At 37.6% G+C, this 27,374-nt stretch overlaps 1 protein-coding gene and 1 long non-coding RNA gene across 2 annotated transcripts; both read left to right on the top strand.

Annotated features, from left to right (window-relative positions):
• Positions 1–244: 244 nt before the first annotated feature.
• On the top strand, positions 245–2,708 carry LOC147764166 (uncharacterized). The gene is made up of 2 exons (XR_015331696.1): positions 245–1,169; positions 2,007–2,708. It is a non-coding gene; the product is annotated as an uncharacterized LOC147764166 (long non-coding RNA).
• Positions 2,709–6,792: 4,084 nt separating this feature from the next.
• On the top strand, positions 6,793–27,236 carry LOC106158417 (potassium/sodium hyperpolarization-activated cyclic nucleotide-gated channel 3-like). The gene is made up of 10 exons (XM_013534369.3): positions 6,793–8,858; positions 15,823–15,986; positions 18,497–18,667; positions 19,545–19,642; positions 21,732–21,881; positions 23,986–24,204; positions 24,514–24,660; positions 25,064–25,307; positions 25,763–26,017; positions 26,402–27,236. Exons 1-10 carry the CDS (start codon positions 8,161–8,163, stop codon positions 26,866–26,868), a joined length of 2,613 nt encoding a protein of 870 aa, XP_013389823.2. The 5' UTR covers positions 6,793–8,160; the 3' UTR covers positions 26,869–27,236.
• Positions 27,237–27,374: the final 138 nt, after the last annotated feature.

The raw sequence follows: 27,374 nt of genomic DNA on the forward strand, positions 1-27,374 counted from the left end.
TGTTTTGGTTATTATCATTTTATTATTTACTGCTGTTGTTGTGGTTATTATCATTTAAAAGTACCCCTTGACGTTGGAAGTGAAAGAAACATACAGTCCTGTGATACAAAACACCCACCTCGATTCGCCAACACCTTCCCAAAACGAAATGAAATGTTGGAGAGGAGACACTAAGCCTTATCTATTATATAGTAGAACGTGTCCCAATGTGTAAATGAAAGAAATCTGTGAGAGGTTTCTTATAAGAATCATTCGAATTGTCCACGAGAAAAACTCCAATACAGATTTAAGTGTTTCTTCGATATTTACCTGTGTAAGGTCAACTTCACATTACCTTAAAATGCGTGGTGCATGCATAAGGCGGTATTCTGATAGAGAGAGACACACACTATCTCGTATTTGTGTGTGCATGAATTGAGTCTCTGAGGCTAGTTTGCTGTCAGCAATTCGCGATTTCTTAAATTATAACATAAATAATTGTCAGTTGAAAATGTCATTTTATTGACATTTGTACTTTGATTAATGCACAAAGTACGAATTGAAAATACATATAGTTAAATATAATCATGTGAATGATATTCATGTATGGTAAATCTTTTACGCGTTTAAGATATAAATTTAAGTTTCAGCAAAGATGGAGGGAAAAAGGAGCCAAAGGTACAGACTGTAAATTATATTTTTATCATTCTTTTCACACTTACACTGTTTAAATGTTGAAATAAAATTCCTTATACATGTATATTTGAAGGGACAATAAACTCGCCTCCGTTATCTCTCTTATCTGAAAATTGACCACAAGTAATGAGAGAAAATAGCTTGCACACTTAGATATTCCCAAGAATTTAATATTAAATGCATACCAATCGATCAGAACAGTTGTGTATGCTTATCTCGGTCAATTATTGACAGATGACTTCTGACGATAACTAATACAAAAGCTCGTGAATTCAAAAGGATAGGACCGTTATATTCGGCAAAGGATGAAGTCTATTATATTTGAAAAGATAAGTTTGGCAAAGATAGGAGAGGAATGACGGTTCGGCTCTGTGGATCTCTACCATGTCGACATCCTCTATATTCGCTGTGATAGATAGTGCGCCGCGGGGAAAAGCTTCATCTGCTCTCTTCCATGTAGTGATGTTGCCAGTGTATTTAATTCTCATTATACAGTAAGTAGACCCGTATACTGAAAAGAAAGGGGGTATTTACAAAACTTTAGAGGTACGATTGTGATTATACCTGACTTGGAGAGAATACGACACGTACCCATGTAAGGTAAACGATATGCTACATTCAATATTGTAGCTATCATGAGGAGTATAGCGTGATTAATCATATGCAAGCTCATGACCTTTCGCAACCTGGTTTGATTTTTCAAAAATTCGCACTCGTACGATATTTTATTGACAGTTAACTTATTATTGAGTGGTCCGTATATACAGTATGGGGCTGTCATGGGCCAGTGAAACTTTGCAGTTTACTATTTTCGAACACGGCAGCAAAAGCTATAGGGGATCAAACCCAATATAATTCCACAACTATAACGAACGATCCATACAACCAACACAATCGTACATGCGAGTCACCTTAATAACCATGTGTGAGTAATCGATAAGTAAAACAGATCGATACAGTAGGCCCAGACGCGAACATTCATTTAACGACACAATAGTCCCATGTATGGAATAAATCAATGCTTGTTTTTTTAGTTGGTAAATATCTTTTTTTTTCTTGAAAGCCGAAGATGATGAGTTCGGACCAGGTGCAGGTTTAAATGTTTGGTATAGGTTTGATAACAATTCGCTGACAAAAAAATCTTCTTCAAAACAGTTTTATTGCTTTTCTTCTCTCTTTTATTAGTTCTTTTCTCCACTTTGCTATTTCTCTATTTTATGTGTTTCCTTGCTACGTTCTATACATTATTGGTGTAATCGATAATCTGATGGAATAAACTTGTGGAGACTGGATATTACAATTTATAAAATCATTTTTCATTTTTAATGCAGATCCGTGCTACGAAAAGACGCGAGGACCGTCCACGAGGAACTGGCGGCACCATTTATACGAGCACTAGGGTTGGAACCAAACGCAGGACCCCTGTCTAGGACGCTCAGCACGATAACTTTCCCCGTTTTTATTGCTTTTTTTGCACTGGTCGCAGGGGCGACAGTTTTCATGGCATTGCTCTTCATATTTGGGATTATAGTATTCACCACAGGGTCTGTTTTGACGTATAGTGACATTGCTACGTCTCGATTCACGTTTTCCATTGTTTTTATACTCACATGTATTTTCTTATGGTTTCGAAAAGGATCCTCTATGAGGTCCGATTTGAAACAAAAAACGTAAGACAATGTGTTACAAGGGCACGAAAAAACATATATACCGCTGCATTTTGAGAAGAAATTTTAAAAAATCAAGAAATTGTATAAAGACTTATCGGACTAATTGTGGACCTACATGTATTTGCGTCTAGTTCGATCTTAACTGGAACTGGCGGAATGTGTTAACCTACGGCCGCAGCTACTGCAATCCACCAACAAATGGCACATGTATCAAAGCAAGCTAAAATACAAAGTTAATGCTATCAGTTCATTTCTGTGGATGTTTTTTTTTTTATTAACACGTTTCATGCGGTTTCAGATGTTTTACTATTCACAGGAGGACCCTGAAAAGCAATAAATTTGATAGATACATACATATTCTTATATCGCCTTTTTAAATCGCATTATCTAATGATTAAAAAAAAGTTACTTGGATCTTTAATCAATTCACAGGTACTTAAGTAAACGGGTCTCATTCCCTACAGACAAAAAATCCAAACAACAAACTTCATGATGTAGGGTTACGCCGTTCCTTGAATATTGATGTTGCAAATCACGGCCATTGCACCCGTACCTGGGATGAAGCACGCACACCGACCGGTGTAACAGGAATGGAATTCCGCTAGAAACCGCTTCACATTACTTTGTGCAGGTGACATTCATCCCATATTCGAACCCCAATACTCCAACTAATCCTAACCTGTACTAATCATATCGGAGCCCGGACTTCCATTCCTAGGACCTCCATTCCTGTTACACCGGCTCTTGAAATGCCACAACCTATGATAACTTAATTTATCTTTCAATGGATCCCAAAATGCAGAATTTTAGACCCCATTCCCATAGATATTTAGATCGATCTATCCCCCTGGGGAGTCTCACTAGATTGGTGTCAGCTTAACAGGCTTAAATGTCTGTCCCGCCTACTAAAAGCTGTAAGGGGGTAATTAACTATGGTGCGCGCTCGGTTGACTGCAATTTAGCGAGAACCCCCAGGGAGTTAGGTCGATCCAGATGGATCGATCTAAATCTGTGGGCATGCAGTCTTAAAGTTTCCCTTAAATTAAAAAATAATGCCAACATTGAAACCGGGTCTGTAACTGATGGAGACTTCTCTGGTTTGCAAACGTTCAAGTATCTTAAACCTTTACATCCCTAGAAATACACACACTGGACAAAAGAAGTGTCACCCCCTAACTCAGAGTAATAAAAGTAGGCAGATCTTGGGTACTTATAATGCCTGGTCTACTTATAATGTGACTAATGAGTATAAAACCGCTATACCATGGAATTGTATTGTTGGTCTTGTACATGTACAGCAAATTTTATTCCTGTCTTACTCCAATATGGCAAGATACAGGCAATTATCTAACGGTTATAGGTGCAAGTTATTAACCTGAAGAGGCGGAATATAAGCAATGTCAGAATATCGATACAATTGAATTGTTCAGTCAGAACCGTGCAGGGGGTCTGGTCTCGGCATAGAAACACTGGATCAAGTGACAAATTGCCTCTGATGGGTCGTCCAAGAAAAAATACTGGCCGTAAGGACCGACGACTGATTTTGATGTCCAGGTTGTCAAAGTTCGACACTGCTTGTCAGTTGACAACACAGTGGAACAATTTCACACATAAGAATGTGCCTGTGAAAATTGCTAGGCGTCGGTTACATGCTCAGAGAGTGTACAGCAGGGTAGCAAGACTGAAACCTCTTATATCGTTACAAAACAGGCAACGTAGAGTAAACTAGGGTCAACAGGATCTGGAACTGGACAGTCCATGACAATTGGTCCTATATAGTTTTTCTGATGAGTGTCGCTTTGGTCTGACCTCAGATGACAGAGGTACTATGCTGGCAAACTGCTGGTAAAGCATTTGCACCACATGCACTGAATTTTCGAACCCGGAGCAGCATATTCATCATGGTGTGGGGCTGCATCAGCATCCATGGCTTGGGCGAATTGATAGTGGTTAATGGAAACATGAATCGCTAGAAATATATCGATGTTTTAGAGTCAGGCTTGCTACCATCTATTGCTAACATGTTTGGTGACAGGAATTATCCATTTGTTCACCAGGATGACAATGCTCCTTGTCACAGGCCCAGAGCAGTTGATGATTGGTTTGACCAACAGGACATTCGCAGGGTGATGTGGCCTGCCCAGAGTCCGGATGCAAACATAATAGAAAATGTGTGGATTTATATGTCAAAACTTTTTACAAATGCCCGTCTAACCAGCAGAGAAACTCTGTTATATTCAGTGTTTCATGCTTGGGCCAGCATAAGCCCTGAACGCATCAGACAATTATATGAATCCTTGCTTCGTAGACTGGCACCTATTATTAGGTCATGTGGCTATGCCACTAAGTACTAATTTTGGACTTGAAACTGCATATTTTTGTAGAATGTATATTTTGTTCTCATTTTGTGATTTTTTTGTGAAATTTGATGTTAATAAAATGATACTAGGAGCATATCATTCCACAGTCATTTATCTCCCCCATAGTATTGGCTCAGTAGGGGTGACACTTCTTTTGTCCAGTGTGTGTAGTTTCCCAATTATACAGCAACGAAAATTGTATCTGGAATCTTATCTTGTTCATTAGGGGAATGTTGACACGCGCGCCCATGCAAGTGGTAGCTACCCGCTAGGCTTTTAAAGGTTGAAGAAAGCTGTTATGTGGGGTCAGTGAGCTTAAAGACTTAGTGTTTTTAAGTGTCAGGCGGGCCGCTAGTCATCCTACGGAATGTTAGCTGCATTCTCGGTATGTTTGAATACACCAAGGAAAATAGGTCTTATTTTCTTAGGATGGCAGCATCTAAGCATCTGTCACTGCGGTCAACACCGAGTCACATTCTTGGAAAGTGATGAACCGTAGTGCGTTCCTGCTCCGTGCCTGCTGCTACAGACATATAGCCTACGAATATGTATTATGTTATTTGGTGTAATTCAAATATGTGTGATGCTTCCATAGATATAATGATTGCTATTGAATGATACGTAATGTAAAATATAAATATAATTTAAAGCATATTTGGAGAAAAATGCAGAAGAAGAGGTCTTTGCGACATAATTAAACAAACAAAGAAATATATATTAAATTACATCGTGGTAATTTATTTTCTTGTTCCTTAAAAGAATTAAAGACCAATATAAATCTGTAAACAAATTATCCAGTTCTAGAAGGACAATTTAAGAATTGGCAGAAAAATTGGGAAAACCAAAACCACATATGCAGGTTCCCCTATACTTGGTGACTCGCATTCCTTGGAACTGCAGCACTGACAAGAGAACTGTTTACTTCACTCAGCACGACTCCAGATAAATGGTTTGGGTGATTTGTTTCCTTGATTTCTTCGAGTACAGATTTGTGCCTAATGAATTCTATAAGGGGAATAGCATTTCAGTCGAAATAATTAGTATTAGTTGGCCCAGCATGAATTAACCCCTCCTCTCTCTTTCTCTCTCTCTTGGGGCCGTGACTTTTAACCCTAGGATATAATTACTTTTTAAAAATGGGGAAAAGCGCTTTTATATTTTAATACATGTATTTGGATATAACTTGTGGAAAGTCATACCATGGACTACTCAATCATTTTATTGACATTTTAAGGGGGATCCACGAGGTTGGCGTCTACGATAGTGGCTTTCCTTCAATATTTAATTCTGACCATCGATCTGACAGGAGTGCGCTGTGATAGAGAAAACAGCAAAAATGCTTCTTTGCAGATGTTGCTAAGAAAACGTATTTGCTTTCCCTTTATTGATCAGATATTTTATTTCCTGCTAGCACCTGAAGATATATTCTCATAAAATCAGTAAAATTGTCCGAAATAACTATCTACATATAGATGTTACATAAAATATAATTCGTATGAATATGGAAAAACGAGGGTTAAATGTAAGCTTTAACTCCCAAGAGACGTAATTAACAAACAACCCCAGGGATCAACCTCGACGTTTGCAGATTTGATATTAGATAAAATATAACACAATACTTTAAACGTAAAGAGAAATTTTGATTGGACTCCCCTATTGCCCTATTGGTCACTCCTACTGTTAAACGGACCTTCTTCGGCCCATTCTTTCAGGTAATTAGACGTAAACTGTTTAATTTTAATGTGGAAAATACAAAGAAAAGAAAAAAGAAAATCAGTATTCACCAAACGCTCTTGCTATTGGAATCATGTCAGTTGATTTTGTCATTACAAATCTGATTGCTATGATTACAGTAATGAAATTCGTGTACAATACATTCATAATTTTTGGTTTTAACATCATATATACAGTAGTAAGCATTCAATTTTATTGAAAGTTGGGACAATATGAAACTGTTTTCCATTCATGTGGAATAATGTAACATGGATAGGCGAAACTAATATATGCATGTTAATTAACATTATTATTAAATGAAAGCAGGTCTTATCTAAGCCATCAGGAGCACTAGGTATAAAGTTCATTGCCGACACTTTTTAAAGATTGGTTGCCATGGAAAAGTTATATGAGGCAGGGGTATAAAATTATATATGGATTGCGGCAATTGGAAAATGTATAATGTTAACATCCTGGTTCTTATTCCCATCTGGCTGGGTTCTTGTAATTTCCGCTCCAATACATTAAATCTGCCTATCAAGAGGTAGGTAAGCCAAAATCAGCAAGATGCTTAATGGCTTTGTCTTATTGATTTCTCTATTACAAATAAGCTCATAGTACTGTCGACCTCTGGGAGACGATTAGAAATCGCAGTCTTTCCGTTCAGCGATCTCTCTCCCTTTCGTTTTCTCCCTGTCCCTCTCTCCATCTGTCTCTTTCCGCGGCATAGTACATTGCACACGCCGAGCGCTTTGCTTACCAGTGAGGGTAGCGCTTACGTTTTCTAGAAATCAATAGCCACTGCCGGTTCAACGGGCCGTTAGTGCTTCCATTCTACAAGAGAGGCGACACCGTTACTTGTGACGCGAGTGAAGATGACGGGCATGTTGGAGTGAAAACGGATCCGCTCTTTCAGGTATGTGAAAGAACGACCATGCTGTTTCAGTATCTCTGTATGGATGAACAGTAAAACAGGGTGGAGGTGAAGAAAAGATTTGTGATGGCGCACAATCAAGAGGCACAGTAATTACTAATTACAACCTGCTTTCAATTGAGATTACTTTTGAGAGAGGGGTGTCAAAATCTTTGAACTGCATTGTATAGAAAATTATTCGAAAGTATTTCGGCGTCCATATACAAAAAACCAGGTTTATATGAAGCGTCGCTTGACCTTACATGCAGAAGAAAAATATGTTGGCATAGAGATAGCGCCTAGAAATATCGTGGCCGACATGACAGTCACGCAGCTATGGATTCATCTCCATCGTCATTTTTGTATTCTTCTTATATCATCGATTTATTTCAATGAACCTAATATTCAAGGAAAAACATCGAATTTAGCTGATTAGAGATTTGCAGAATCGATCCAGTCATATCAGGGGCCTCAAGACGACAAGAGTTTGCTCATAAAACTAGTAAATCAGTTTTTGCCAACTGTAAGCCAAACGTACCGACCTCTTTGTTGCGTTGCGTTGTAGACGTTATTGTATGACGCCATAAAAGAGTACGACAAATGATTGGCTATATTAACTATCCAACGTCCAGTTTGCGCCCTCTGTGAACTGTTGTCATGGAAAATCAAAAAGTGACAGGAACCGCAGAATCACCAGTGGCGTAATTCAGCCAGCCAGGATTCTGCGGTTTCTTGTCAGTTTTAGGAAACCCAATATTTAAGTTCATCGCGGATAGAGAGGCATAACAATTAAATTGGGTTGCTGACCTGCGTCAGTTAGCTAGCCGGGATGGCTTCGACGCCACAACGGCAACTGAGTCAGGATTCCTACAAGGAGAGCACCGGATCCCCGTGTTCCGGCAGGACAGCGTACACCACGGCCTCCTCTGCCCCTACCAGCAAATCTGAAACCGTGTTTGGCTCGGTGACGGATAGTTCGTGTAACACACCAGGATCAGTGGCAACAACGACGAAGGTTACGCTTGAATTTGACGAAAGTTGTGAAGTCACAGAAGAAACAACAATTCCACTTACCACGGAACCTAACACATTGCAACAATTACCGGATCGAAATGAATCTAAAAGTAAAACACTTCTTCAGCGGCTTCCATCTCTTAGACTTAATCGATTTGGATCAGGGAAATCGAAAAATAAATCACCTGCTATCAATCTGATCAATGATGAAGAACAGGGCTCAGAAAGTCCTCCTGTAAGTGTAAAAGAAAAAACAAAATCGGAACCTTTTTTCATTGGAGATGATGCGAGTCTCTATGGAACGCCCAAAGAGGAATTGTTACCAAAATCCGACACTAGAAGTAATACACCAAGCACGACAAATTTTCTAAAGGACCAGATTCTCACATTTTTTCAACCCTCAGACAATAGACTTGCCATGAAACTATTTGGAAACAAAAGTGCTTTGATTAAAGAAAGACAGAGACAGCGAGCTACTGGAACTTGGATTATTCATCCCTGCAGTAATTTCAGGTATGTTCCCCTTAAATATTTTGTTTTCATTGACACTAAGTTAGAAAACATCGTGTTTTTCTCAATTGTGGAAGAGAATCTCGCTTTTAAATCCTTTGGGTAAAGGCGAGATTGCATTTTGCCAACGTTGTGGACATGCAGCTGAAGCATGTATGCGTAAGGCTTGTGTACTGCATATACCATCCCAAAGACCCCTTGCCCTAACGCCATACATCAGAATCCCATAATATACATACTGATTGCATCAAGAAAGAATCGTGTATGTTGATTGGCTTCGCTGTTTTTTTTTTTTTTCGTATTAAGCCTCCCAAAGTGAGGCTTTTCCTTTATTATATCTTTCAGCTCCTACAAGTCCATGCAATGAACAATAAGATTGTCGCGTATTAGCATAACATAATATATTCTTTTGATAAAGATTTAAAGTCGATTATAATACGCCATCCACTTCCATTTAATGTTAAAAATAGCCAAAAGCAGTGAAAATGATATGACAGCTTTCATTTTTCATTCAAATAAGGTGTCCGGAAGCATTATTTAATAGGTAAAGTTATCGGTTAGGTAAAAGATTGAAAATAAACCTGTTTTTTGGGAAAAAATAGATGCAGACAAGTAAATATTGACATTTCATCCGTTTTAATTTATGTGAACCGACTGGTGGTCGCTTTCGATTTTTTTTTTTTTTTTTTTTTTTTTTTTTTGCGAAATATTATTGGTATATGAGCACGCTATAGGTGACATTGGTTGACCAGTTAAGTAATAACATGCAGCTCTTTGTTAAGTCATACAAAACGGGTGACATTAGAGTTTTCATTTCTTCAGAATATTGTTTGTTCTCAAAGCATTTTGTCCCGAGAAAATTTTGGAAATAGACCGATACTTAATGTAGTTTACCTTACATATATTTACGTGGCATTCTCGTGCGCTTGTAAGCTTTGAGGGCTGTATCGTGAACCAGTCTACATACAGTCCACCTTTTTCGTTAACAACATGAGTGTGTATGAGCCGTGAAAGGTCTCCACGGCTTCAACACCATCCAATGATCTGTTTTACAAAACTATCTCGCCATGTTGTCTGCATAATATTTGTTCAAAAAGAACACCATCGATTCGGTGCCGCCGTGTTTTAGGAAACACAAGCCGGGATTTCACATATTTAGTTCAATTTGTATGTGTGTACACAGTTTAATGGGCAGGTTTTAGAAGGTTCAATGGAAACCACTGGGATTTTAGATAAACTAATGATCGTTGCATTATGAAGACTTGCACTGCTTTCTGGTATCTGCACTATGTCATCACGTGTTTTCGCATCAAAATGTTTATATCTTAGGTAAACGGAGCAGTTTTGATGTGAAGAAACATGTTATTTTTGGAAGAGATTTTGAATCTCTGTGAATTTTAAGCAACACATATAGCACACAGTGAATCCCGCTATATTGAATCAGGTGTTGATGTTCAGTAATTATCACTCACATGAGCGTATGCGTATGTGCGCACAATTGCGTTGTGGTCCTATATATAATCGTGAGTTTAATTTCAATTTCCATTTACCAACAGAAAAATCGTCCAAAAACCAAGGGACTCGACAGCGTTAATATTAACAGTCTAATAAACGTTGATTCCAAACTGAGATAGTGACTGCAATAGAAGGAACTCAATCGATTAATGTAATAAATCCTGTCAATTGGCCGAGTGTAAAAACCAAAATATTTCTTATGACCATTCCCTAAAATATTTTTATTTTGATGAATATTAAATGTTGTTACATTTTACCATTATTTGCCTAACGGTAAGCTGTAGGTGGTCGATAGTCTGGCAGTTATTGTTAATCTAATCTTGCCTTGCCACAGAAGTCGTTTGAATACCTCAGAGAGACTTGAATTAGGTCACTGGGAGTAACTTTTACATGTTAGACATATTTCCATATTTGAATAAGTTTATCCTCGTATCATTTTAGATCATTCTAACCCCATCTACTAAATTGAGAAAAAAACACAGTTTAAACTGATGTTTCCTATCAAACATGTTATATGAGAGCTGGAACAATAACAAAATGGCTTGAATGGTGAATCCCATCAGAAAACATGCTCAAACATCGTTATAGATTTCAAACTGTACAAATTGGCTATTCGTTCTGTAGATACCGCTATAATGCAGGTTTGGAAACTTATGAGCTACGCTCTCACGTTGACTGTGATGAGCTTGTTGCCGTTGCAGTCACATAAGTGACAGAGCTGTTAACGGTTGAGCTATCCGGTTGAGCTGTAAGCCGCGTTTCCAAGTGGATAACAAACCGTGGTCATCTACTTTTCGTACCTGAGGGGTTAAAAATGCCCCGTGAACCATTTGCATTTTCTAAACTAGCATTTAATTACGATCCTTCCCAAATGCTCATTCGACATTTGGGGTGGATGATATAACCATAGTTCTAAAAATTCGCCAGACTGAACCTGTTTATTGGAGTCAACAGAGTTTAAAAATGACGCCGACATTCGATATCATGATGAATCTAAGGTTGATGGAAGGGACGTCTCCACAAACGAGTGGTCCGATGAGTTTGATCCGCCTTCAGAAAATATCGAATAGTAGGAGCGCGTACTTTTACTGATACTTGTGCCCTCCTTATAATCACTGTTACAAATAACGTAACATTATTGTATACAGTATGCCGAAAACTTTTGTGGACGAAACTCGGGCCCATTTTGGCAACTATCGCGTTATGCCCCTATTTCACACAGACCACGAATCCCACGAATCGCCAGGAATTGACAATTCTAAATTTCAGGATTCGTGGTTAAATCGTTATCAGTTCGTGATTGATCAAGAATTGCAAGAACTGACTACGAATACATACGAATCTGTTAAGAACTTTACGAACTAATTCCTGGCGATTCGTGGGATTCGTGGTCTGTTTGAAATAGGGGCATTAGATATAATACGCCTTGGGCTTTTTTTAGTGTTTTATAGGTTGTGTTATCAAGATTAATATATTTCTCACATAGAGAGCAAACGTTTTTTGGGATAAAAAGAGAAGTTTTTAGGGTCCCTAGCAGTCGTCTTTTTACATGATATTCAAGATACTTTCATATTTCCTAGAAGGTGAAGTGATGGTTTGTTAATACGGACTTCCGAAATGTTTATGCTGTGTGAATATCACCCGTCGATTATACACATGGTTTTAGTAGGAAGGTCTGTTTCACCTGCACAGCTTGTCCGCTTGGTAAGCTCTTAACAGTAATCAATTTACCATGTTTGTCACGACAACTATTGCCATAACACCACTCAGCTAAGGAACTAAGCAAAATAATTACTACTTTATAAAATGAGTATCCAGAGTGAAACCGCGGACTGTTGTAAGATTATGATCAATCTCTCCTAGTTGCGACAACCCACAAGGCATCTTACTATGTGCAGTGCATTCTAAAAAAGGGATATCTGTTGAAGACATGCCGTATTTGTTTCGAACATGATAAATACACCCTCAAGCATAACGTATGAATGGGAGGTGTTTTTAATTGCAAAAGTATTTATGAAAACTTAGTATGGATCAGTGCTTGGCAACACATAAACCGTAGCGCGATTTGTGCATCACATAGTTATCATTTTGATCAGTAATCTGTCATCAGACATACGTAGTTATTTCCGGTTAAGCAAAGCAAACTGGCATTGCAGGCATTTTATTTTGAAACATTAGCACTGCTCCGCTACATATGTCAGATATGCTACATATGCATATGCATTTCGTGGTATAACATTCTGTAACTTTCTATTCGTACAGTGCATTTTTAAAAAGCAAATATGTAATATGGCCACATTCATGGGTTTACTTCAAATAATTACTTCGCTATCGAAACATCTTAGTAATTGATCACTCGATCCCCAGTGTCACCAAACATGAGTAAAAGGAAATATCCTGAAATAGGTATTTTAAAATGCATTCGGGATCCCGTGAGACGGCAAACATCCTTTAATTCACCAGTCACCGCTAACAATGTATCACGGAAGAAGCTGAAGTCAAATCTCTGCATGCAAATCGAAACTGAATAAGTTCTGCTAACGGTTCTTTTATGATCCTCTTGTGTTCAAGTATGAGAGTTCATTAAACACGTACATTGTGCTTGAAACACTTTCAACAAGTAAGCGAAATGCCGTTATAGCTCAATGCATTTTTAAACAGAATGATTACCGTGATGATCCATTTAAGATATGCTCATATGATTATACATTTATATATATATTATGAACAGATAATCGCGTTAATCATTATTTAATATCATTGAAGTAGTGCTTTCTCTACTTCTATGTTAATATGGGGGCGAGGCGCAGGATCCGCCGTAGGTTAAAGGGTCGTCTTCATTTGTTCTCCTTACTAACCCAAAACAGATACAAATGAATAAGAAAAAAAAGTATTTAGCATTGAATGGAGTTATATGTGTTGATATTTGATACACTGTATATGTGTTGTGCTGAGGGAAAACTGTAGAGATTTATGATTCAACCCTATTCGTTGAAAAAAAATATTTGCAAATTTGTCAAAGTGTACAGTTCAAACAAAGCAAATGTTTACATGTTCTATGGTGATGGAATGCTTCATTTTTACTTGTGCAGTCTGTCATTTGTTCCATGTCACGTAGTGCTAGATCAATAACAGGAAAGTATCTGGCTTAGTGGGATGCTGAGATTGATCAGGCAGTTGCGTCAGAGCGCTCATCAAGCGTGCACATGTGCAGTGCCAAAATTTCCCAATGCCTCTGTCAAGTAACGCAGATAATAGTGCGATTCAACATAGTGACTTAACATTTTGAGCTCCGACCTTGCTATTTTCCAAGCATGATCATTTGCCATTATGTTGGTCATGAAATGAGTGAGATGTGATTTGCATGCAAGTTTCTTGTTTTTTTTTTCTCATGTTTATATTATTGTATGATTTCCGTGAAAAATAAATATGATACAGTTCTAAGTGCAGTACAACTTACTTTCACGGAAAGTGTACCCCAGCAAACACGTCACGTTGGTACCACGTGGTTAATCCGTCGCTATGACGTGATAATGCTAGCCATGTGAACCGAACGTGACGTGTTTGCTGGGATGGCCATGTCTGAACGCTGAGAACACAATAATTATCAAAAGGTACCAGACAAAGTGACTATTATTTGTAGCTGTAAGCAGTGGTTTCCATTTACTGCCAATTAACAAGGACAGGATCGTTATAAGCAGAAGCCCTACATCATGAAAATAGACATAAAATCATACCGAATGTGGACATCATATTGATTACGCAGTATCTCATCATTTGAACACGTGGTAACATTTTTTAAAAAGATGTTTGCCTGAATATCCCCATTGTTTGTGTGGGCATTTTTGTAAGAGTGTCTTGTTCCCGGCAATAATACTGGCATGGTTGACATATTCAAAAGTCCATACTTACATAAACAACACGACAAATAGTGTAACACTCACACAGGTTATTAATTAACTGTGATGCAAAAACTATAAACAGCCATCACTGACCACGTGAAGGTGTGAAGAACATAACGAATATATTTGGATGGAATCACTACAGGTACAAACCTATGGTCTATGGATTTGTCTAAAATGAAGAAGAAAAAAAAAAGACAAATGCTTACGTCAAACTATTTCCCCCAGTGTTGCGTGGGGATTGCATGGAAAGAAATCTGGTATGGTGCTACAGCTTCGCCATTTGGCCAACACTTTTCAGGGAACACTCACGGGGAACCTTGGGGTTTTTCAGTCTATAGCGAGTTCACGTTTGGTTTTTACCTATACTTTTGATGCGAGAACACATTAAATGCGATATTCACTGGATACAAAACTGAATGGATGGCAATTTCTGGTTCCTGTAGAAATCTTGCCTTAACCAAAAATAACCAGCTGATTACTCGCTGTGGGCGAAGAGATTACACACACGGGAATTAATGTTATATCGGTTTGGAAAGCGTTAACTACTGAGCAATAAACCAGAGCGAAATAGGGCTAGTGCAAATGCTTTTATGTGTTTGCAAGTGGTTTTATGTGTAACTGTTTTTGCCTGCCAAAGAAGTAATTTTATTTGTGATACAGATAATATATATTATTATATTTTATCTTTTGCGCTGTTCGAAATGGGAAATATCAATATACGTCTCAGCGCCAGTATCTAACCGCATAGTTAGACAACGTACTAAAATCTGATTCTGCAATTTCCTAGTCTTATTTTTCATTGAGATATACAGAAGAATGTACGTGACTCTAGCTCTAAAAGCACTCATGTAAAAGAGGTAATCTGTCTGCTGTTTTATTGAAACGCTTCCTTCCTTTTGCTGAAGTACTTTTGTTGTTCAAATTCGACTATTTCAAATACATCTATAGATACAATAATTTCAATACTTATCTTCTGTCTAAGAAATATGTTGTGTGAGGACCGAGATTTCTATTGGGTAACTGTACATTGTAGCAGTGCCATGGTTTGTGACTACTCAGTGAATAAAACAGAAGGCGCTGAGTCGAGTTAGGATTCTCCGACGAGTGAAGGCCAGACTATAATCGATAATGCTGCTGAAATAAAGAAAAAGCGTAATTTGCAGGAGAAACTCGAAACAATCTTTGTAGCAGATTTGGTATCCTCTTGCAGAAACAGAAGTCAAATTGGTTATTTCTGTCTCCTTCTTACTCCAATATTATATCCACATATTCCCAGTGATAATAATAAATATGATAAATGTATTAACCGTAGGTTTTCGCTGAGAATTAATAGTCCCCTTTGTCAAACAACGGTAAATCGAAACAAGCTTATTCGTTGATGGTTATGAAAAGGCATCTCCTGGCATGATCGCTCTATGATTGACATTACGATAGCATGATATAAGACTACATTGGGTAGAAACAACATCTGTACCAAATCTCAATTCATTTCAATCTGTTGTTCCGTTGTGGCCTTCTATTTACAGGTTTCTTTTTTGTCTTTCCAGATTTTACTGGGACCTGTTCATGTTACTTATGCTGATAGCCAATCTCATAATTCTACCTGTAGCTATCTCATTCTTCAACGACGACCTAAGTATACACTGGGTGATCTTTAACTGTGCTTCAGATACCGTTTTCCTCTTGGATATTTTCATTAACTTTCGAACAGGTAAGTATAGTCTGCTAGGTATTCATTTCCTATTAGTCTGTCGCGCGCAACACAATTAAAATTCAGTTATATTTGAGGAGAGTCTATACTTTTAAAGATCCCAGAAAAGTATGTCAATGTTGATAGAATGCAAAGTTAATACTGGAAAATTGAGATACTTGTGAATGCATCAGTATTCGTAGGGCCCATCTTTAATCCTCAGAGTACAGAGACTGGCAGCACCACTAAAATGCCGCATCGTTGCTTCCTTTTAGATGACCTATATTTTCTTAAGTAACTTTACTTTATTATTTGTCATGTCAAGTTCTCAAATTTCATTAATTGACTGGTGTTTAAATTTTAAATGGCCATGCCATAATAAGAAGTAAGAAAATCGACATTTATTGACATGTTTTGTTGTTCACTAGAACCTCCACATCTCTTCATAATAATAACCATTAAGAACAGGAAATTAGTAAAACCACCAATAATAACCTCCTACGGTAGTTTTCTCTTCTGAAATGGCACGGAGACGTCAACAGTGTTTCCTCTAGGGATATAGAACGTGAACTCGTTTAACATTAAAGCCCGTATCATATTTTGCATCAGACAAATGTATAAGACAGAAAAACCAGTTAGGGATGTGTCATAGTTCTATGCTCAATATGAGAAGGAAAGCTTAGAAAGGATTTAAAGGTGTTATCAATATATAACCTTTATGTTAAAATATCTTGGCTTTTAATTTGAAATGCAAAAACGTTTTTGGGGTATGCATTTCTGTATCAGAAGCATTACATATTCAGTACTCAGCACTAAAAGTAGTTTAACTTACATGTATATGACCAAACTAAAAAAATACTGAAATAACAGCACATATCATTATCTCTAATAGAATGCTTTTATATCTGAGTATCATAAGATAAAAAGATTGACCACTGTTAAGCAACACCAGTAGGTTGCAACTGGATTTTACTTATTTTACTTTGCATTTTTAAGGGTAGGATTAATTTGAAACATTGCCCTTTGGTTTATGTCTAAGTATTGCAAATTGTGAACAAGCTGTGCAGACTTGTTGACAAGGTGATTAGATTAGCAATGCCCTTCGAAAGTAGTCTATAACGTTCCTATAAAAAGCGCATTTTCTCGAAATTCAAATATTTACATTTTGACAGTTAAAAATATTCATTCCTGGTACTTCTGTAGGGCTTCTAAAAACCTGGATGGATTATTTTAAGACACGAAATGGATTTAATCTACTTCTGGAGATATGAAAATGTCTCAAAACCATTACACTGCAACACAGTTCTCTTCTTTTTTTCAACAAATGTTTCGTCGTGGGTTACAGATGAGAAATATAATGAATGTATTCTGGTGCGTGGCAACTATACTAATGCACCGCTGGGACGCGCAATGAGATTTTGATGGAAGTATTAAAAGCCCGGCGTTTCAAAGGTAACTATCGATGTGAATGGACATTTGTTGGGTCTATTATGCTGCTTCTTGCTCACTTAAGGAGCAACTTCTTGTGTGACAATAGGAATGTATTGCTTGCAATAAAGCCGATTCATACATGGTAAAAGCCAATATTCTTCGAGGCTGGCACATGTTATACTGCCATCTCCGATGACATTTGATCATTGTAGGGAAACAATATTAATATGGGGTAAGGTTTCCATTCTTTGGAATACACGTCTTACTCGATATAACATTGCTAAAATTAGCTGCTCTGGGTCTAAACTTCTCAGTAATTAGCCATGCAATAAATGGAATTGAATGCACGCAGGTGCGCAGTTTGCCCCGAAATATAGTGCACATTAATGCTAGTGTTCTACTGTGGTGTATCACCATATAAGTTTACTTTCATCATACTGCTTCGTTTTCTTTTTGCAGACTTATGAGTATTTGAAGTCCACGTACCGAAAGACAAATGATGCTATAGATTTTGTTTAAGGCTCTGTCCCTCTTATTTACAAAATGTAAGCCTCAGTCAGTTAGCCATATTATTGTTCATACATATCTAGAGTACCTGCAACCTCGCCGTCCGTTTTCATTTTTGCGTGATTGAAACAAACCTCATTACATTGCTGCTACGTCTTCTAAAATTTTATTAGATAATCAATAGATCTTCCATCATATGTGTCGACAAAACCGATCAGTAAATCTAGAGACTGGTCTTGCATCTCTCTGAAATTCTTAAAAAAGGTGTTTTAGCATTGCTTTGTTTTCAGTCGAGTGTCATAACATTGTTCTCTACAGTGTACGTGGCTCCTGATTTGTTTTTCATTGTCATAATATTGTTGACAATATCGCGAAGTTAATTTTCTCAATCCTCAACATACACATAGGTTTCAATTACAATATTAACTCACATGGTACAGTATACATGCAAATGGGAAAATCTAACATTCTTTCTGAACAATTTGAGCTTGGTTCAAACTGCCATTATAGACAAAGATATGAAAAGATACCCAAAGCAATCGATATTTTGTCATTTTCTTCTTTTACTTCAATCAAATTATATTTTTTATCAGGTGTTTTAGATGCAGACTATGCAGACGAAATCATCTTAGAACCCAAGAAGATTGCTATATCGTACATCAAATCGTGGTTCTTCCTGGACCTCATCAGCTCCCTGCCATTAGACTATATCTTCCTTATGTTTGACCCCAACACTCCGGATGTCAATCAACTTATGCAAGCAGGTGAGACACGGGTTGTTCACGTGTGAAATTAATCACAACATTCGATAGTTTTGAAAAATCTTCAGGGACTTAAGTGCCAATATCTGTGAGATTGATTCGAATCCTGCAGTGTAGTTTCCAGCGCCTCCAATTGATTGTTTGTCTGCCATCATAAAATTTCCAACAACCTGTAACTTAACACAATGATTTCACTTTTATCTCCACCACAGGGCCACTTATAGTTATAATATTTCGCCCAAGTTCACATACAGAGATTTGTTGGCCAACTTCACTTGAAGCATTATCCTAATGCCGTAGACGTCTAATAACTTAGGAATTTTATGTCATTATTGATATATATGAAAAAGTAAGAAATGTGCGTTATTATCAACCCAGCAAAGCTTCATGCCTGTCATGCGAAACAACCCTGTTTGATACGTCTAATAAATTACTGCTGTCTACTCCGTCGATTTTGAAGTATGCATCAAACGAATTTGGCAGCTGAATAATACAACTGCTTCAAGTGAAGTTGGCCAGCCATCGCCTGTATTCGAACTTGGGCGCAATAATATGGGCATCAGGAACGTATACGGCCGTGGGAGAGTTAATTTTCCTAACGATTGCTTTTTCCTTTTGCCATTCTATCAATATGACCTTTGAGAGGGATTTTTTTCTCAAATCATTTTGCTTTGGAGCGTCCGAATTTTTTTCTGCGTCAAGTCATACATCATTTAAAACAGTTGCAACCCATTCCTCAGTACCATCTTCCAATACGTTAGATATATCATAACGTACTTTTCTGTTTTCCGTCTATTTTTTTAAAGACATTTCTATAAGAACAAAAACATCTCGCCATTTTCTATCTGGAAGGTAATTCCATTAAAATATCTGATTTCAGGACGTGCACTTCGTATCCTCCGGTTTGCCAAATTACTCAGTCTCCTCCGTCTTCTCCGGTTATCCCGCCTCGTGCGTTACGTCAGCCAGTGGGAAGAGGTAAGCTGAGCGCGTGCGAGGTACATGTACCTGTAGGCGGTGATAGCGACAATTCACAAGGCTCCGATATAGTGTTCTCGCTTATCATATAAAAGATTGACACCTTTTATAGATAAGTGAGATTCTGTGGAAGAAGCAAAACACTCTCTTTTGAAAATGTGATACTAAATTATTGTCACTTTAGTTTTAAATTGGTCATTTTTCTCAAGAATATACCATTAGTGCTTGTATCATGGCCATAGCCTTATAAAAATCTACCAATATGAGTCTTTCTATTTCCTTCATTATTCAGACTGGAAAATTGATTCCACAATCTGCTTATTCTTTATGATCAGCAAATGTTTGCGTGAGGCTATTGCTATATTTTGCTTTTGGGAGCTGTGGGAATCTAATACTTAATCCTGCTATCAAAACTAGCATGTTGATAGACAGACATTGCATAACCTATATCAAATTTAATTGCTTCTCTCTTCTTTAAAACACTTTTGAAAGGTGTCAGTCACATGGTTCTGCATGAACATGCATGACGTCACATAGCGACAACTCCCATGGTAATTCCTCCATTGTATTTTATGAAAACCAGGCAGAGCTAAAAATTATGGGGAAAGATGTTGTGAAACAAACCAACAATATAACAGTTTTTCCTTTGTGCTCCTGGCCATCAACTATTTTATTAATCATGATTTGATTTGTAGTTCTTCCTAGGCGATGGTTTCGATACAGGGACAAGCGTTGGGAAAAAATCGGTAATGTGATGGTCCCGGTAACCCAAATTCAAATTTTCAATTTCCATATTTAATATTTTACTTTTCTGCCTAGGTAGGTTAAGCAATGCAACTGAGTATGCCAAAATAATGCAGAGGTGGTCTTGATTTTTCGTTTATTTTATTTCTTTGCTCGATTGTGATTTAAGTTACCAATGTATTTTGGGGGTGCTTCTGTGTGATAATTTAGGTTTAATGGCTGCTTCACTCTCATTTCATGCAGTTCGCGGAGCATCTCGTCGAAGAAATGTGGTGTGGCGATAGTGTGTGGTTTCGTTGTAAATCTTTCGCATGCTACTTTTCTCTGCACCTTTGCAGATCTCTGCATCTTTGAATGGAATGTCAAGCATATATTTAAAGATCTTATACAGAATGAAGAATAATTTTGCTAAAAATCTTACATTTTTTATGAATTTGTTCATTTTTATTTTCTTCATATGGATTTTCTTAAATTATTTTTTTTTCAAGCATTCCCCTGTAAGACCAATGTCAGAATTATGAAAAGGTCCAAAATCAAAAAGAAAGCAAAATTTAAGGATGGTTTAAGTCTATGTCTATCGATCGTACAAGGCATTACCGCAATGTCTTGTTTTAACTTCTTCTAGATAGATGGACAAAAAATCAATTTACCTAGCAAGGGGGTTAAATCGCATGACTGGATTGACGTTGTGGCGTTGATCAGAGCGTATTTTTTCTACTTTTTCAAATGTTTGATGTTTTACGATTTAGCACTTTTTTATGTATCATGCTACTCAATTAGTTTCAGTAAATTCAACGAAGTACTATGTCTGTGCATCATTTTTTTTCTATCTCACTACAGTTAGAAAATTAATGTCATTATTGTCCTAACATGCTGTAGCCCATCAAAATCTGTATTTAATTGTATGATAAGCTTCTGACCTTTTCCCCATCTGATGATTGACCTGTATTCTTCCAGCTGAATAAGAATAGATAACACCAAAATACAATGTCCTTTTCTTTTTGGGGTCATTCTAATCAGAAAGGCCTTGAAAAACCGCGATTATATCAGGGCAGTGCCAAATTTTACGTTTTACCTTTTAGTCTTGAAAATATAATCTTTATCCGTGAAGCTAGTAGCGCAATGACTTTTTATGAGGCGCATATACGATAGCAATGATGTTTGAGAATAAATAGGATTTGGAAAGTGAAGGCAAACGTCAATTCTTACGAGCTAGCCTGTTTTACAGTGATATTCTTAAAGACAGCGATTCATATTCTTTCATCACGACAGCGTGACTTTCATTGTTTTATGTTGTCATATTGACAGGGGAAATCGTTTTAATGATTGAAATTGAAACTTTCAGTTTCTCAGCGTCGCCGGTGTGGTTGTCCGTATCTTCAATTTGATTTGCCTGATGCTGCTACTGGGTCACTGGAATGGCTGTTTACAGTACCTAGTGCCGATGTTGCAAGAGTTCCCACCGGACTGCTGGGTAGCAATAGAGGAGCTGACGGTAAGAGAACTTTGAGAGAACTTCATTTTTAAAAAAATATTTTTGATTTACGCCGATGGAACACGTGGAAGAACTTCAGGTAAAAGAAATATTGAGCTAATTTATGTCGAACTTAAAAAATTAAGGTTGCGGAACTTGCGGTAAACGAAATTTTGGATTATTTCATATTTTCATACTAAAATGTTTATAATGCAGTAGGCCTACCCATGGTACCAAATGGTAGCAAGGATAATAGAAACTGTCATTTAAAGATATCGTGTGGGCTTAAAAATTGATATACGGATATTGTTGAGGAGTAAATTTTTGTCAGTAAAGCTTAGACATTAGATGTTTATTCGATCATACCAACTTATACTCTTTAAAATGGGCAACGTCACTATTGCGTCCACTTGCTTTAAGCCGTAAAAACCAATTCTGTTATCAGCAAATAAGGCGCGCCTTGATTGCAGACGTTTACTCATTTATGCCAGATTTAGCTTTGAAAACAGTTACAAATCAAATTAAATAGCATTTCTTAACTCGCTGCTTCATAAGTATAAATTGATTACTTGCAGTTTAGTTGCGCACAGTCTCGGAGTTAAGTCGTGCCATTACTGCGTGGGTAACAATTGCCTCACTGTTAATTTGATAACAGAAGTTTTAGTCTTCATTCTTTCATTTATATCATTGCATAATAATTTCAAGTGCCTACCTTGATGAAGCCACTCACATCAGATTTAGAATTCAGCAAAGTTCACAAGTACTTCAGTATTATTGATTGCCCAGTGTAAACATTCCAAAACAGATCAACCACCAGATCCTTCATTTTACTAGAAAAAGCTGGAAAGCTTACCACTTTAAGTTCTATCTAAAAACATTTTTCGTGTTCTAAACTTTTAAATTTTTGACCAAGGAGCCCAAAGATTTCGTACATACTAGATGACTCAGATTTGATTTGTATGGTTTTATTTTTCGTCATTACCTCGTATTACATCCCATGTTACATACAGTCGTTCAAATACCCCGTGTGAAAAACTGTCCAAAGTTGTCAGAACCAAAGCCTCAACTTCAAAAGATAAATGGGAAATATACTTTTTTCCATATTTGGAAAGTCCCCGGTTTACATTTGTTTTATTATAACGGTATATTGATGACTCGTGCACAGAAAAAGACATCCAGGCAAAGTTCCTCAATCCAAGAAGATGAAGCCAATTTGTACATTCCTTGCGCTCATAATAACATTTCAGATAATTTGATTTGGTTTCAGTGAACGTAACTTAACAAGCGTGCAATAACCACTAAAACTAGTGAAATAAAGGATTGTCTCAAATCACACACTATTGGCAATCAAATTACTTTCTTAGATTTGGGGTCTTTGTCCAATATTGCCATACAAAGTGGTATTTTCAAATGGGGATTTGATATTGCTTTTAAAGGCTTGGCTGGGGAAACTTGTGGCGGAACGGTAGCGCTCCTTCCATTTTCAAACCATAAAATATGTACACCAGATTCTTACTTTTACTTTCAGACTAAATCTCTTTTTATCCTGGGAATTACAGCTTACTGTAAAGGATTTACTTTATTCCAAGCAATGATTAAGATGCTGTTTAGATAAATATAGTAGGCTATTTATTTATCGCAAAGTTAGGAAACGGATGAAAGTTTGGCATCTCACCATATCTACTTATGACACGTATGCCTTAACGTTAAATGCGATCATACCTTAGTTAATGTATTTCCCTGAAAAGCATATCAAAGGAAATTTTGAAAAGTGGTACATGTAGCTGTATCCCTTCGTACAATGTGTCTTCCTTTATGCTCTCTCTCTCTCTCTCTATCTCAGCGGTATGCATTATAGCGAGACATACCAAAGTACATAGAGCAGTGCTAAATCAATCATTAAGGAAACAATTTATCTGTAAAAGTTAGCTCTGAACGTTCTCTAACTGGTAAGCCCATTTATGTAAAAGACGCAAGTTTTAAAAATACTTAACCTGACCTGTTTTTTTTAAGGCTTGCAACGTACCATAGACCTTGGTCCCATGTGTCTCTAGTGTGTTAAGACACAAATATAACGAACAGAGAGAAGTATTTCACAAATAGGTCTTTTCATAAATATTTTCAGAAAGCCGACTGGAAAGAACAATACACATGGGCGTTGTTCAAGGCATTGTCCCACATGCTATGCATTGGATACGGTCGTTGGCCACCTCAGAACGTCACTGACGTCACACTGACCATCATCAGCATGTTGACCGGTGCCACGTGCTACGCGCTCTTTGTTGGACATGCCACTACGCTGATTCAGTCATTTGACACCGGCAGAAGATTGTTTAGAGAAAAGGTACTGCTTCAGATCTTACCAGAAATATTGGCAGTCGTTATCGCAAAATGTATGCCATTATGGCCAATGAGTATCGCCATTGGGCTGGTGTTGTCCGAACCCATGCTTTCATTTTTCTTTTTTTTTCTTTCCGTATGTTTGGATAATTGTGTCACTGCATGTACGCCTGAAACCAGAGCCTAATTTTCTAGTATTGGATAAAGTCCATGAAATAAAAAGAGACAAACTACCATAACGTATAAATTCTACTGTTAAGCATTTACCCATGCCCATTATTTTCACTAAATGTTAAATATTTTATTCGCCTAGTATAAACAAGTGGAAGAATACATGTCTTACCGCCGCCTCCCGCGTGATCTCAGGGGGAAGATTGCAGATTTTTACGAACATAAGTATAGAGGAAAGATGTTTGACGAGGATGCAATATTGAACGATCTCTCGGAGACATTACGTGAGGTGAGTGTGAAATGGGACTATAAAGTTGTAATCAAATTTATATCGCTCACTTTCTAGGAAAGTCGGTAATCACATCAGGCGTCTTTCCGTGTTAATTACTTAGTGTCTAAAGTAAATAGTATTAAGAACGGTACTGATAAAGAATATCCGATTGCAAAGAATGTGTCCAACTTTATTAAAATGATGAAATGGGACATTTTATACCATTTTGCATTTTGCACAGGATTTTACTTTATTTTGGAACATATATTCTCGTTGAGGTCGAAGTATATCCAAAGTATATCAAAAATGTCTTTGCCTGATTGCGAATTAAAACGAAGTTAATCAGTAAATCTGTATATGGAATAATTGAAATATTTACGACAGTTGTCCAAATACTAATATGTGCGAAATGTCCTTACAGAGCGTTGTTAATCACAACTGCAGGGCATTAGTTGCCAACGTGCCGTTCTTCACCAATGCCGACCCGCACTTTGTCACAGAAGTCATCTCAAAACTTAAGTACGAGGTGTGCCAGCCTAAAGACTTCATCATCAAAGAGGGAACGCGAGGTGACAAGATGTACTTCATCCAGGAGGGCATAGTCGATATCATCACCAAAGATGGCGAAGTAGCCACTAGTCTGTCAGACGGATCCTATTTTGGGGGTAGGTTCTGAATGGGGCTTTTCGTATATGTGTGTCTTCAGAGAGATGCCATTGTGACTTTATGCAGTATCAAAAGCAATTACCCATTACTTGAACCGAAACGCCTGACCTCATTTTCAAATTGGATTTCTGTTTTGTGAGAGATAAATTGGAATCAATTTACAGGATGAATTCGCTGCACTCGCGCTATAGGCTAATTCGTTTTTTTTCCTTCTCCGCACCTTGACTGTAATATTGCATGTTATATTTTATGTTTTGTAAAGTGATCATTTGCTACACGAAAGCCACTAATCAGAACACATTGTAATTAAGGATGGTGGAAAAGTTTTTTGACAGCATTCTTTAAATTCTCTTTTTATGGGGGAGGTATAAAAAAACTTTGTTGAATTGTAACTGACAGAGATTACGAATCAGTACTCAAAATCGTTCAACACCTTTACACTTTTAATTTTCAGAAATCTGTCTCCTCACCAACGCAAAGCGCGTGGCCAGCGTCTACGCTGAGACCTACTGCAACCTGTTCTCTCTGTCAGTGGAGGACTTCAATAAGATACTGGAGCATTATCCCCTGATGCGTAGAACACTGGAGAGCGTTGCAGCACAGCGGCTCAGCAAGATCGGCAAGGACGCTAACATGATGAGCACCGTGCAGGAGGAAGATGTGAAAGCCATGAACCAAATCATCCAAGAATCGGCGTCACTGCGGTCAGGTAGTTAAGCCCCTACAACCTGAGGCTTAGTGTCGTGATACTGAAATCTGAAGGCATATAAACTGCAACCCAATTCCTTATTTCTCCACAAATGTTATCTCCGTAAAAAAAGGCTAGCTGCTTTCATTAACCAATTGATAACCATGATCAAACATTCCAAATTTATTCCAGTAAATATTTCATATTGACATTCAGGATCGTCTTTTTATACATTTCAAACTTATATTTCTCTTTTCTGTGCAGTAAAGCAAGAGACATGAAACAGGCAAAGCTTGGCTTCGAACCTTCTTCTAGTCTTTTGCGATTCAGGAAATCTCTGCGATAAAAACAGTACTTATAACGAAGAGTATTATTTAAGTTAAACAAAAGACATTTATTTTACAGACACCGGCAGCAACAGTCCCGATGAGAAACGCAGGGAGAGCAAGAAATACAGGAGCTCCGAATTCTTGGAGGTGGACGAAAGGCCTCATAAACAGAAGAAAAAGCGATTGAGCAGCATCTTTAAAGCGCCATTCCTGTTGGAATTCAAGACCAAGAAGGACAGGTCAGACACCACCTGCGGGGAAGTTCATGAGGAAGAAACCAGTGATATTGACGACGTTGACGACGAATATGACGGCAGCGATGGTCACAGCAACAGCAAATGTAAGGGCACCTCTGGGGGAACGTCCCCTCTCTTGTCCGTGCCCCAGGGGACGCTCAGCACCTACCACAGCGTTCCCAGTTTCTACAGCCCATCCACGGACAAGGTGAACGGTCAGGTGGCCTACGTGAACGTCGATGTGGAGGATGAGGAGGAGACCGCAGATGCCACCGCAAATGTAGCTGAAAAAGAATCTTTAGTTTAATTTTAGTCAAGGTGCCATTAATTACTCAAGGATCATAAGATTAGAATACTTCACGAACATTTCCTTATCATTAATTTTATCCCCTTATTTCTTCATCGCCTTCTAGTGTATAGAATCTCTACGAAGTTACTGTGATTTTCAAAAATCAAAACATTTGCTAGGAAATCTGCATAATTCCAAAGTGTTAGAGACTGTGATCAAAATTATAAATGTATTCGTTCATGTCCTGTTTTTGTAAATACATGTGTACATAGTTGTTTTAGGGTAAAGCTTAATATGAACTGCACATTAACGTATACGAAATTGTCTTTTAAAATGAAATGCCAAATGTAAATAACAACAAACACGCAATAAAATGGGAAACCGAATTTCGAATAGAGTCGGTTCGGGTTTATAGAGCCGTGAACATAAGTACAGTCCTTTCATCGTCTTTCGCACTCCATTAAAAAGCGTTTGATCTGGCCATTATATGGCAAGCAGAGCTTTCTATTAGTGTAATTACACCG

This window comes from Lingula anatina, chromosome 1, assembly GCF_051362555.1.
Source record: "Lingula anatina isolate TDL-2025a chromosome 1, LinAna3.0, whole genome shotgun sequence".
Classification (NCBI taxonomy): Eukaryota; Metazoa; Brachiopoda; class Lingulata; order Lingulida; family Lingulidae; genus Lingula; species Lingula anatina.